General features: G+C 40.6%; 1 protein-coding gene across 4 annotated transcripts in view; it reads right to left on the bottom strand.

Annotated features, from left to right (window-relative positions):
* Nucleotides 1-661: 661 nt before the first annotated feature.
* Nucleotides 662-12777, bottom strand: part of SEC16A (SEC16 homolog A, endoplasmic reticulum export factor) — a 110063-nt gene continuing 97947 nt past the window's right edge. For 3 of the 4 annotated variants that reach the window (XM_040324112.1, XM_040324110.1, XM_040324113.1), the window contains 4 exons: nt 9944-10009; nt 8396-8455; nt 5866-5943; nt 662-1855 (listed from right to left, as the gene is read on the bottom strand). In XM_040324112.1, the coding sequence (XP_040180046.1) occupies nt 1784-1855; nt 5866-5943; nt 8396-8455; nt 9944-10009 (276 nt within the window). In that variant the 3' untranslated portion in view covers nt 662-1783. The remainder of the gene's footprint in view (nt 1856-5865; nt 5944-8395; nt 8456-9943; nt 10010-12777) is intronic. The other variant, XM_040324111.1, reaches the window with a different exon arrangement.

The following is a 12777-nucleotide window of genomic DNA, read 5'->3' as shown; positions in this document are numbered from 1 at the left end:
ACGTGGAGAAGTTTCCTTTGTTCGATGCTAGAACACTAAAAGCCCAAAAATCTATATTTAAGCTGTGGATTTAGTGGACGAGCTAAAATTTCTGTAATTTTTCCATTTGTCTGATTGCATTGGGCAGATTTTCCCTCATTTTATGTCTCTGCCCTAGACACTAGGGAAATGGGGCAGTGTCAGAACTAGAATATAAAAGGCACAAATAGCAATAAAAAGTTCTTATCCTTACCCACTTTAATAAAAATTGTGTCCCTGTGCCAATTTCAAAAATTTGCAAAATCAGTTCCTGTCCAGACAGAAAGTGCGCAAAACCTAAAAGGATAAAAATTGCACCAAAACGGTCAAAAGTGCCAACTATGACCTGCTCTTTCTATAAGATACTGTGTGTGGCTAGAGTTGGACTTCAAAAGAGATCAGCAATGGTAAATTTTCATCTCCACTGATTCATTCTAGTTGCATTGACTGAAGATCTTATTGTGAAGAGTCACTTATGTATTCTATAGCAACCTACTTGGTTTATATCCAAAAAAATCGCTCCCTTGCAGCCTGCGACTTTTCAGAAAAGGAGAACACACAGTGTATATAATCTTAATTAAAAAAAATTCTCTAAATTGACAGCTGCAAATCATTTTCAATTAAATTATCTTACACACATCCCTTTTCACTTGCATTAAATCTAAACATTTGTGCATTTTATTATTTAAATAATTTTAAAAACATTAAAAGCTTTTCAAGTCTGCTCAGTCACCCAATCTCCCCTCCCCACTGGGTCTTTTGTGGAAATCAAGAATGCAGTAAGACACCAGAAAGACAAAACAGTCAAAAGAACAACAGATTGCTTAAAGGGCCAATCCACTCCGATATAAATATATTGGCTGGATACTGAATGTAACCCAGCTTCTTATGATTCTTACATACAAGATCATTTTTGGTGGATTGGCCCTTAAAAGATCAGGATTCTAAAAAGCCAGCAGATCATCTTTGTTTCTCTTTTCATCCGTTACCAGCCATATCCATTTTAATCAGAATTAGCCAACAGCATGAGAGAAAGCAGTAAATTATATTGCACTTAAAAAAAAAAAAATCACAAATATAAGAAAAGTAAATCATAACCTATTTGTATCTGGAAGAGTCTAAAACACAAAACATTAAGATGTTGTAAACCTTCCAGGAACATTGAGATTCATCTATTTTACAAAAGACTGGAGAGACTATACATGTGTCTACATACATACTACAAGATCAATTTTTTCCAGATTAATCAGTCACAGTTTTAATTTAATATATTAATTCTTGGTGCAGGGTTTGTCTGAAAAATAGAGCAGAGTGGTCAGCCTCTTGATGTGCACTATGCATATATAGATCAATTTTTTTTTTTCAATTTTACACTGTTAAGCCAATCCAAATCTGGGTACGCACAACCATCAATCCAATCACACTAGGTTTCAGAGAACTTGCTTATCCACTGTTGGTGCTGAGAGCAGTGTCATTCGCTATGAAAGTCAAATGGGAAGGCCACAAAATGGCAATGTTTGCTTGCTTCATTGTCCAACCCTTTAAGAATTTTCTAAAAAAAAGAAAAATAACATCAAAGAGCTCCAGTCATCATAGACTTGAAACATTCCACCAAGTGACCCAAAAGATCATTTCACACCGAGCTCGCCTTTCACCACTTCAAATGAAATTCACTGAATCAAGTTGACGATTCTGGGTTTCGAATTCAGGGCCACAGACAGGATTATACTGAAATGTTCTGGAAGTCTTGAGGCTGAATCCAAGACTATTTCAGTGCTGGGTATTTTCGCTGACCAAGTCTCCCAGGCCGTGCTGCACTTCCTCCTGCAGGAGTCTGCTGTAAGTAGACAGAGAAAAGATCATGAATTGGGAAGCAGTTAAAATAAATAGCAGAAATTGTGCCCATTCCGAAATTTCTCCCGGTCTTGCCAATAACCAAAGTATCCTTCCTTGCGAAATACTTCTGAACACTTCTGAAATTGGTTTTAGGTCTGCACTGCCAATGGCTCCCTGTGGCTTTGGACAACAGGACACAGATGGATTGAACCACATACTGTGGGGTGGGAGTGTAGCACAAGCAACTATAAAATGGAAGGTGGGTTTTATATATTTTTTTAATTATATATACATACATACATACATACATACATACATACATACATACATACATACATACATACATACATACATACATACATACATACATACATACAATAAAAAAAATATATAAAACCCACTTCCATTTTATAGTTGATTGTATGCATGTATGTATGTATGCATGTATGTATGTATGTATGCATGTATGTATGCATGTATGTATGCATGTATGCATGCATGTGTGTACACAATCTAGGTCGAAAAACAAAAAATTACCTCAGCTTCATATGGGAAGTGGTGCACATGCTAAATAGGTCAGAGTGGGAGTATATCAATTTATGAGCTGTTAACAGGGTCACTGACAGTCCTAGCGACAAGGTACGATGGGATGATGGCATATCTGGTAGTTTTTCAGTCAGGCTTCTGGAGGTACATACAGGTGAAACTCAAAAAATTTGAATATTGTGCAAAAGTTCATTTATTTCACTAATGCAACTTAAAAGGTGAAACTAATATACAAGATAGACTCATTACATGCAAAGCAAGATCATTCAAGCCGTGATTTGTAAGAATTGTGATAATTATGGCTTACAGCTCATGAAAACCCCAAATCCACAATCTCAGAAAATTTTAATATTTTGAAAAGATGCAATATTCTAGGCTCAAAGTGTCCCCACTCTAATCGGCTAATAAAGCCATAACACCTACAAAAGGTTCCCGAGCCTTTAATTGAGACGTGTCTCAGTATGGTTCAGTGGGAATCACAATCATGGGAAAGACTGCTGACCTGACAGTTGTGCAGAAAACCATCATTGACACTCTCCATAAGGAGGGAAAGCCTCAAAAGGTAATTGAAAAATAAGTTGGATGTTCCCAAAGTGCTGTATCAAAGCACATAAAGTTATGTGGAAGGGAAACGTGTGGAAGAAAAAGGTGCACAAGCAGCAGGGATGACCGCAGCCTGAAAAGGATTGTCAGGAAAAGGCCATTCAAAAGTGTTGGGGACTTTCACAATGAGTGGACTGAGGCTGGAATCAGTGCATCAAGAGCCACCACACCCAGACAGATCCTGGACATGGGCTTCAAATATACTCTTGTCAAGCCACTCCTGAACAACAAAACAATGTCAGAAGCATCTTACCTGGGCTAAAGACAAACAGACCTGGTCTGTTGCTCAGTGGTCCAAAGTCCTCTTTTCTGATATGAGCAAATTTTGCATCTCATTTGGAAACCAAGGACCCAGAGTATGGTGAGGCACACACTGCAAGATGCTGGAAGTCCAGTGTGAAGTTTCTATAGTCTGTGTTGATTTGGGGAGCCATGCATCTGCTGGTGTTGGTCCACTGTGCTTCATTAAGTCCAGGGTCAATGCAGCTGTCTACCAGGAGATTTTGGAGCACTTCATACTTCCTTTAGCAGACGAGCTCTATGGGGGATGCAAAACTTGGCACCTGCCCACGTGGAATTACTGTGCTTGATTGGCCAGCAAACTTGACTGACTTGAACCCCATAGAGAATCTATGGGGCATTGCCGAGAGAAAGATGAGAGACATGAGACTGAACAATGTAGAAGAGCTGAAGGCTGCTATTGAAGCATCCTGGTCTTCCATAACACCTCAGCAGTGCCACAGGCTGATAGCTTCCATGCCACGCCGCATTGAGGCAGTAATTGCTACAAAAGGGGCCCAAACTGAGTACATATGCATGCTTATACATTTCAGAGGTCCGATATTGTTCTATGTACAATCCTTGTTTTATTGATTGCATGCAATATTCTAATTTTCGGAGATTGTGGATTTGGGGTTTTCATGAGCTGTAAGTCATAATCACCACAATTATGACAAATCACGGCTTGAACTATCTTGCTTTGCATGTAATGAGTCTTTGTCATATTAATTTCACCTTTTAAGTTGCATTAGTGAAATAAAATGAACTTTTGCACGATATTCAAATTTTTCGAGTTTGACCTGTAAATGGCCTACAAATGTATAAAGGGCATGACTCAAAGTTGCCCAGTTTGGTTTCATCTACAGGCATCCCTTACCTACACATGCAGTTTTTAGTAAGGGTAAACTAACCCTATAAGGTCACAGGGAGTTGTGCTGTGCCTTTCCCTGCCCACAACCAACGGCAGCCATGACATGCTGAGAAGGAAGAGCAGCTGATACAAGGATACATTCTTACATGTTGGACTGTTACGTTGCCAAGAGGTTTTCAATCACCAAAAAACAAACAGGACAAGGCAACCCTAACAACAACAATTCATATACAGTATTTATATCTTTGAAGTAGGCCGCATGACTCAGATCTAGTGAAAGTGTATAAAAACAGAGAAATTAGCTTGTTCCTTTTAAGTATCCCCCTCCCTCCACTGGGTTGTGTGTGGTCCGTTCAGATACAAATTTAGGTTGTGAGATAAGTATATGTTCTGCTATTGTTGGCCTCCTGGCAATATTGGTTGCCTGTCTGTCTAAATTCAGTACTCTGATCTACAGATCTGGAACAAGCATGCTGTAAAGTGTCAGTTTTTTTATTTCCCCCTCCATTTGCTCCAGGTCATGGATTCAGAAATCACTTAAAGCGGGGGTTCACCCCATCGACGAAAATTTTTTTTTTTTTTTTTATTTTACCATAAAATCAGGCATTGTAGCGCGAGCTACAGTATGCCTGTCCCGAATTTTTTACCCCCGTACTCACCTTGTTCTCGTAGATTGAAGATACCGGGGAATGGGCGTGCCTATGGAGACGGAGGATGATTGACGGCCGGCTCTGGCGCGTCACGCTTCTCCGGAAATAGCCGAAATAGGCTTGGTCTTCACGACGCGTGCGCATAGCCTGTGCGCAGGCGCCGTGAAGAGCCGAGACCTACTCCGGCTGTCTTCGGGGAGAGTGACGTGCCAGGGCCGGCCGTCAATCATCCTCCCTCTCCATAGGCACGCCCATTCCCCGCGGGAGCCGAAAAATACGATCTCCGATTACAAGGTGAGTCCGGGGTTAAAAAAATCGGGACAGGCATACTGTAGCTCGCGCTACAATGCCTGTCTCGATGGTAAAATGTGTCGGGGGGGGGGGGGGTGAACTACCGCTTTAAGGAGCCACAGGCTTCCCCCAAAAACGTAAACATCAGCAGCTACAAATAATGTAGCCGCTGAATTTTAATATAAGGACACTTACCTGTCCAGGGATCCTCTAGTCTTCTGGGACCAATGATGTGTCCTAGAAGACTGCAGGGGAGGGGGGGCTGGACAATGACTTCCAGCTCAGATTGCTGCAATGATCTGAGCCGGAAGTGGAATCTGTTTTTCAGCATCAGTTGCAGGACTTATTTTTCCCCAGTCCTGCAAGCGCACCACCCCAGTGTGAAAGCGCACAGACTTTCACACTGGGGTGGCTTGAAGGGCACTTTACAGATGCTATTTTTAGCGCAAAAGCACCTCAGTGTGAAAGGGGTCCACTCAATTTAGCCCATCCCCACAAAAAAGTGTCAAATGTGGCAGTGGAGGGTGCAAACAAGCAGGGCTTCCCTTTTGGGTGGAGCTCCACTTCAAGCCAAAGCATCAATATGACAGCTAGGCAAGCAACATCCTCACAATGAAATCAGAAATGGCAGCCTTCATATTAATTCCATGTGCACTTTAACAGGTTATATACAGTTCTGTTTACAAAATCCTTCCTTTTATACCAAAATGCAGCTTTTGATTACATCGGAAATGTAAAAGAAACGCATGCACAACAGCAAAATGTACTTACTTGTGTAAAACTTGAAGGGTTATAGAAGGGAACGGTCCCAACAGGAGGACCAGATGTAGGGGCAGCGTTACTGAAGGCCTATAAAGAAAAGGAAACATTTAGTTCTATAGAACCTTCTGCAGCTGCGGAAGGGATTGGTAGACAGAGCCACAGCTAATTAGTACTGTACTGATCAGAAATGATGGTGCAAGATGGAGACCAAGATGTAAGCCTCCATGTTTGTTGAAAGCACTGCACACTAACAAAAGTTGTATTCTTACGCTCCACAACGCTTTAAAAAAAAAAAAAAAAAAAAAAAAAAAAAAATTCCAGTTTTGAAAAATTATGAAATTTTATACAAACCAATTCTAAATTTTGTGTTATTAATAACGGCCTCTTAACTTCAGAGGACAGCTACGATTTTATTTTATTTTTTCGCATAAAAAATAATCAAATTTCTCTACTTTATCGCATCAGCACTCCTCTGTATATACGACTTCTTGAAATCCTCACTTTTTTTATCTTAGAGAAGCACTGTGCCCTTCCAAAACGATAGCAAGTCTGCAGAGAGCTTAAAGTGGTTGTAAAGGTTTGTTTATTTTCTAAATAGGTTCCTTTAAGCTAGTGCATTGTTGGTTCACTTACATTTTCCCTTCTAAATGTTTTTGTTTGTTTGAATTTCTCACTTTGTTTCTCCTCAGTAAGCTTTCCACCATCATCCGAGTGGTGGAAAGTCATTTAGAACAGCTTACTGAGGAGGAACAGGGAGTGAGAAATTCAGACAAAGAAAAAAAAATTTGGAAGGGAAATCGAAGGAAAAAGGTAAGTGAACCAACAATGCACTAGCTTAAAGGAATCTTTTTAGAAAATAAAAAAACAAACCTTCACAACCCCTTTAAGGTCAAATTACAGATAGACACAATATGTTATCCTCAACATGTCCATAGGTTTACAGCAAATGGAGCTTTTGGTGAAGTAGATGCACATAAAGCTATACATATAAAGCCCCTTTCACACGGTCAGACCGTTCAGGTCCACCTGTCAGTTTTTTCAGCGGATCTGAAAGCTCGCCCAATACAGGTGCAAGAAGAGTCGGATGTCAGCGGTAACATGTCTGCTGACATCCGATCTGCTAAAATGTGTGTGTGTGTGTATGTGTGTGTGTGTATATATATATATATATATATATATATATATATATATATATATATATATATATATATATATATATATATATATATATATATATATATATATATATATATATATATAATATCCCTTCAAAATGAGTAACACGACCCTTATCACAGTCTTATTCCAGGTGGTATGTTTTGCAGTGTAAGATTTTAGGCCTCATAAGTATAAGCTTTTTTTTAAATCGTTGTGGATAAGCAGACATTTCCTTTAAGACAATAAAACCTGCCTGATAATTTAGCAAACTGCACAGCTGTGCAATCAATGACTGTCTTGGCTCTGTCAGCAAATCACTTCTGCATTGCCATGGAAGTGAAGGAAAGTCAATGAAGGAGACCCGAAACACCGTCCATTATCACAGGAACTCTCCATGCGCAGGGTGAGTGGAGCACTCGGGTTATCAGCATGCATGGTGCAGTGTTAATAAATTAGCTGACAATCTGGAAGTAAGAATTGTGTAGAAAAGTACATGACATCCGGATGACCGCTAACGGCTACTGACCTTTCTCTTGAAGCATGGTTGGTGGCTTCTGAGAATTTACACATTTACAATACCAGCTTTAAATAGCGGATGCTTAACCAAGCACCTTCTCTGTTTACTGCTTCATCCCTGCAGTTTAATATCAAATGGCTACGTTCACACTAGTGCAGTTGGAAGATGCCCAAATGTTTTACATGGCCGACAGTGTTAAATTGCTTCTCCCACAAACTCGATACAGAAGGGGGAAGGGTTAGAATCTTTGAAATTTTTTGTATCATCATCACTGCCCACGTGGGGAGGTTTAGCCTGATATCCTGTCCTAGTGATAGGGCATCGCAAGGACATGTAGTCATAGTGTTTCTTTCTGATGGAAGCAGAAAAATAAATAAAAGCACATTTTTTAATTGGCGTGGCTGTAGCTAGACTACACGTCAAGTTGATTTTTTTTATTGCTCCTTCTGGTTTTGGTGACACGTGAACCCTCTTATGTTCCTAGTGTCACTAGGGTAGGAAGTGGAATTTTGCCAAAAAGGAGACAAGCAATAAAAATTAAAAAAATAGCCATTTAGGCAAACAAAATTAGAGGAACTCAAACTTAATAGAAAGCCTCCTGTGATGTCTATAAGCTAGGATTTTTAGCTTTAAAGTGAAAAATAGAGTAAAGGTTTTTTATTTAAACAAGTCTGAAATCGTAAGGATATAAATAATTTAAACATATTATATAGTTTGGACACTGAAACTGGTTCCCTTACACCTAAAAACGGGTTAGGAAGGGTTGCAAGTACAATGCAAGCATAATTAGTGGAAAAAAATATATAGAAAAAGTGCATAACTATTGCAGGAGAACATAAAAAGGTGGTGGCCAGCTGCTGGTACCTGATTCATATGCTGGCTTACTTCTCGAGATAAGGAACTCAGAGAACTAGATCGAGAAAGCTACAAAAATAAAGCAAAAAAACAAAAACACACACACACAAACAAAAAATAAAAACAAGAAATGATCATGCAGTTTGTAGCTTTGCATTTCACATTCTCCAAGGCTTTCAAATCAATCGCAATACTGCAAAAATATGATACACAAGCAGAAACGAAAACCACAAAGCCTCTGGCCATCGGACTCCTTAAAAAAATGTCTGACGCTCTGGGGTATCAAATACGTTATGTGGCAGATTATAGTTTTTCAATAATAGTACAAAGTGAATTTTTTTTTTTTTTTTAAATGGCAAACAGAATTTGCCATTTTAAAAATAAAGGCTGCATGCACATGAGTAGATTTAAAAAAAAAAATCATATTTATGCTAGATCTTTCTGCCAGTAGCTATCCACCCCCAAAGAAGTCAGACTTATCAGCTCAGCATAAGAGAAAAATATATAAGTTAAGATACATCCCAATACAAGTCAAAACTTAAAAAACTGAAAAATGCCTCTTAAATTATCCACCTCATACTTTGTTCTATAGTATTACGGACGTGGCCATTGGAAGTCTACTCTTTTACATATATAAACGGTCAGTAGCTGGCACAAAAATCAAGCATAAAAAAATGCTTGGTCTGGCGCATATTTAAGTGCATTCACGCGCATAACTTTAATTTTAAAAAAACGCAAGTGGGAATGGGAGTTTCTGCTACGCAGAGATGTGAAAGGGGCTTGACAGCTGAGTGTTTCCGTCCACTCCCTCCTGTGTACTTGTATAAAGATGACTATACAGTATGCAAATTGATTGTGCAATTCTCTGTACAATTTCCTTTATATTTAACAAAACTATGGAATAGGAGGACCCACTTATCGATCCATTCACTCCGTATCAAATCAGGCAGGTCCATAGTTTATGGAAGTTCTAAAGTAGATTGCACAATCTGATTGTTTAGTGCACAGTGAGCTTTACAGAACCCATGAGACACCACTCCTGTTTTCAATACTACAGCTCTATTCACATAAGCTGTTTTCTGACAAATAAAACATTTGTATGCAAAATAAAAGTGAAAAAAAAAACCAATCGATGCCTGTGTTTGTATTTAGTGAGAACAGCGATCACTGATTGATTGCATATCATTTAAAAAACGTGCACCTGGAAGTGGCTGGTAGGTAGGAGGCTAGATAACATTTCAAGGCCATTTTTAATATATGGGCAAATGGGAAAGCATGTGGCTGAAAAATGGCATTAATGAAGATTAAAACCTTGTATCTTCACCCCCTTTGCAAAGCATACTGTCCGTGGACATGGTAGGATATTTTGTGAGTCGGATAGCAGAAAATGGCTTTCACACAAGAGCAGGCAATCTAATACAATAAGGGATGCATTGCTTATTCCTCTAGTGATTGCTCATTATGTATTTGTTAATGAGTCAGAGTGTTAAAGACTCATTAGGTTACATGAAGATGGTAAGATGATTTTAAAAACAGTGTGAAAAATCTAGAGCATACCTCTCCAGAAGGATAGTCGTCTGAGTTTGAAGGTGGCAGATCAGATCCAGAGGTTGCACTTAAAAACTGAGAAAAATTTTAATTGGGTCAAATAAACATTATAAAACATTGAAGGGTCATACAAATAAAATTATGATTCCGCTTAGGCATAGGGTTTAATTTTTCCTAAAGGCAAATGGGCCGTTTACTTTTCAAGTGAATTTCAACTTTGCAAAGTGAATTTTCAATACTCTGCACGTGAATTGGTGAATGTATTACATGCAAAGCAAATATAAAAACAGTATTTTTGCTTGTAAATGACAGGATGATGTAAGCCAACAGAGCTTCACTAAGAGAAGGGAAGTTCCCTTCCAAAGTGAACAGCCCATTTTGTCTTTAGAAAATCAACCCCACAACATGAGCGCAAGATTCCAATGAATTTTCTTTAGAAGAAACAAGGTCAGACAAAAATGGTAATCCTAGCATTGTTCAGCATAGGGACCAGATTACTTGCCCTGTTGCAAAGAGGATCCCCTATCCCTCAGGCAAGTGGTGTTCCCCCATAGCAGAAGAGCCCACCCTATTCACCTGAAGAGACCGATGGGTCATGCCAGGGACTATCTGCCATGAGAGAGACAGGCTCATAGCCCAGCGCTCTAGCAAGGACTGAAAACCCTTGAGGGAAGGGAGATCGAAGCAGTTTTGGTCATAAATCTCTTCCAAGTCACAGGAGTGCAATTACTTTTGAACTCCTGAGATCTAGAATCAGCTGACAGTGAGCTAAAGCCTGGTGTTGGCTGATGTCACAGAGCTGCTCCAGGCTCTGAAGGACCCTGTGCATATTGTTGGAATCCACCCAGCTTCCCGACTGACAGCTGGCTTTGGCTTTCAGTGCTCGGCTAAGAGCCAAAGCCAGCTGCGCTCTCCTCCCATGCACTGCACAGCACACCGCAGTGAACACTGGAGGGGCAGAGAGTGGTGACTGATCATCACCGCTCTTTGCTCAAAGCTGACCCAGAACTGAGTGATCAGTGGTTATGTGATCGTTTAGTTCTTGGGCTTAGAGTCAGCGGAGGACAGCTGCATCACCTATTGCTGCAGCATAGAGGAGTGTATGTATTTTTTTCCCCCTGTAAACTTAAAAGCCTTGCCCACCAATGCCAGGAAGCCACCAACAAAAAAAACATTTGTGAGGCTCTATCTGGCTGAATCTTGCAGGCGTTCGGCCCTTTTGAACGGTGGCCAATGCAAGGGTCCAATAACCCAACTCTTCAAGGTAGTCAGAAACAATAGAGTGAAAACAAGGCCCAAACACAGAGGTTGTAGTTGCCTTTGAGGGATGTTGTGCAGCCTGGTCCTTGTTTAGGTAAAGGACTGCTAGGGTTGGTGTGGGTCAACCTTGTATTTCAGAAAGTCCATCTAAAGAGAAGGGATGCTGAAGGGTAAGCCTGTACCACTGGAGATTTAATGGAACCCAAGGACAGATGATCCTTCTGAGGAAGTGATTGTCCAGATAGGGTACAATTACTAAACCACTTGGACAGGAGGCAAGGAGCCCCATCATGCACCATGGAGATGACATTTTGTGCAGAAGCAGCACAAGAGTGATAGAGTGAGGAGCAAATGGATAAGGTCTCAGGGACAAGGTGTTAGTCTGTGGGCCAAACAAGGTATCCTCTGCACCCAAATCTTGAAAACAGCAAACTACCCAAGAACTAGTCCCGGATGCACAGTCAGCCCCCACTTATACTTTAATACAGAAGGCTTTTCAGAGGGGACAGGTGATCTTTAGGTTTAGGTCCTATAGGCTGAATGGGAAGCAGGCTCTGAAGGCCTACGAGTACCTTCTGCCAAAGTAGATGACAGAAGGATGGGATTCCTCTAACCCAGGGGTAGGCAACCTCGGCCCTCCAGCTGTGGTACAACTACAAATCTCATCATGCCTCTGCTTCGAGGAGTCATGACTGATCGTTAGGGCCTTGCAATGTCTCAGGGGACTTGTAGTTTCAAAACTGCTGGAGGGCCGAGGTTGCCTACCCCTGCTCTAACCCCTCCACAGACCTTCTGTATTGACACTGAAGCACATGGTGGCCACCGGTAGCATTGCTAACTATGGGGTCAAGATCAGGTCCAAATAGACAACATCCCTTGATGGTTGAGTCAGGTAGTCCTTGGATGCAGAATCAGCGTCCCAGCCACAAAGACAACATAAGAGACATAAGTCTGCATGCTTGTAGCAACCCAACACAACTCCAGGCATTTGTTCCATCGTTTTTTTTTTTCCTTTCAAAACAAGGACCTCCTCAGCGGTGGAGGGATGTTGAGAGAGTTTACCGATTCTGGTTTGAGAGATCAAGGACACCATTATAGGACTTGTGGCCAGACCAGTCAATTTAAACTGGGATTTAGGGGAGACTCAATGGAATCCTGAAAGGTGAGCAAGCATTTAACCAGTCTAGTGGTATTCCAGTTAAGGTGGACCAACGGTGGGTGTATTGACAGTGAGAAAATCTCTCCATTGCTCTTGGACAGTTTCTGCAAAATTGACAATACTGCATTAAGATTCCAACTGCAATAATAGGCTAATAATACAAGTTGTCCACAGCTGTGGAAGGAGGAGTTTTGGTCACCATCAGCTAGTGCCCAACCACAGGTGGCGATATATTCAAGTTAGTCATGATTTAAAAGCAGAGCGGAATCCTCCAATGAACAAGAGAGAAACAGACTTTTCAGAGATAGAGTGTTGGGACTCTTAATTCAAGTCAAAAGGTAGTGAGGGGGAATGAAATGCCCAGCTTGATCCAAGGCTTATGGGTGGTCAGAGACAGACTCTGCAGTTGATAGCACTGGAGCCC

The sequence above is a fragment of the Rana temporaria genome, chromosome 9 (genome assembly GCF_905171775.1).
Source record: "Rana temporaria chromosome 9, aRanTem1.1, whole genome shotgun sequence".
Lineage (NCBI taxonomy): Eukaryota > Metazoa > Chordata > Amphibia > Anura > Ranidae > Rana > Rana temporaria.
This window is presented reverse-complemented; position numbering and strand designations above follow the sequence as displayed.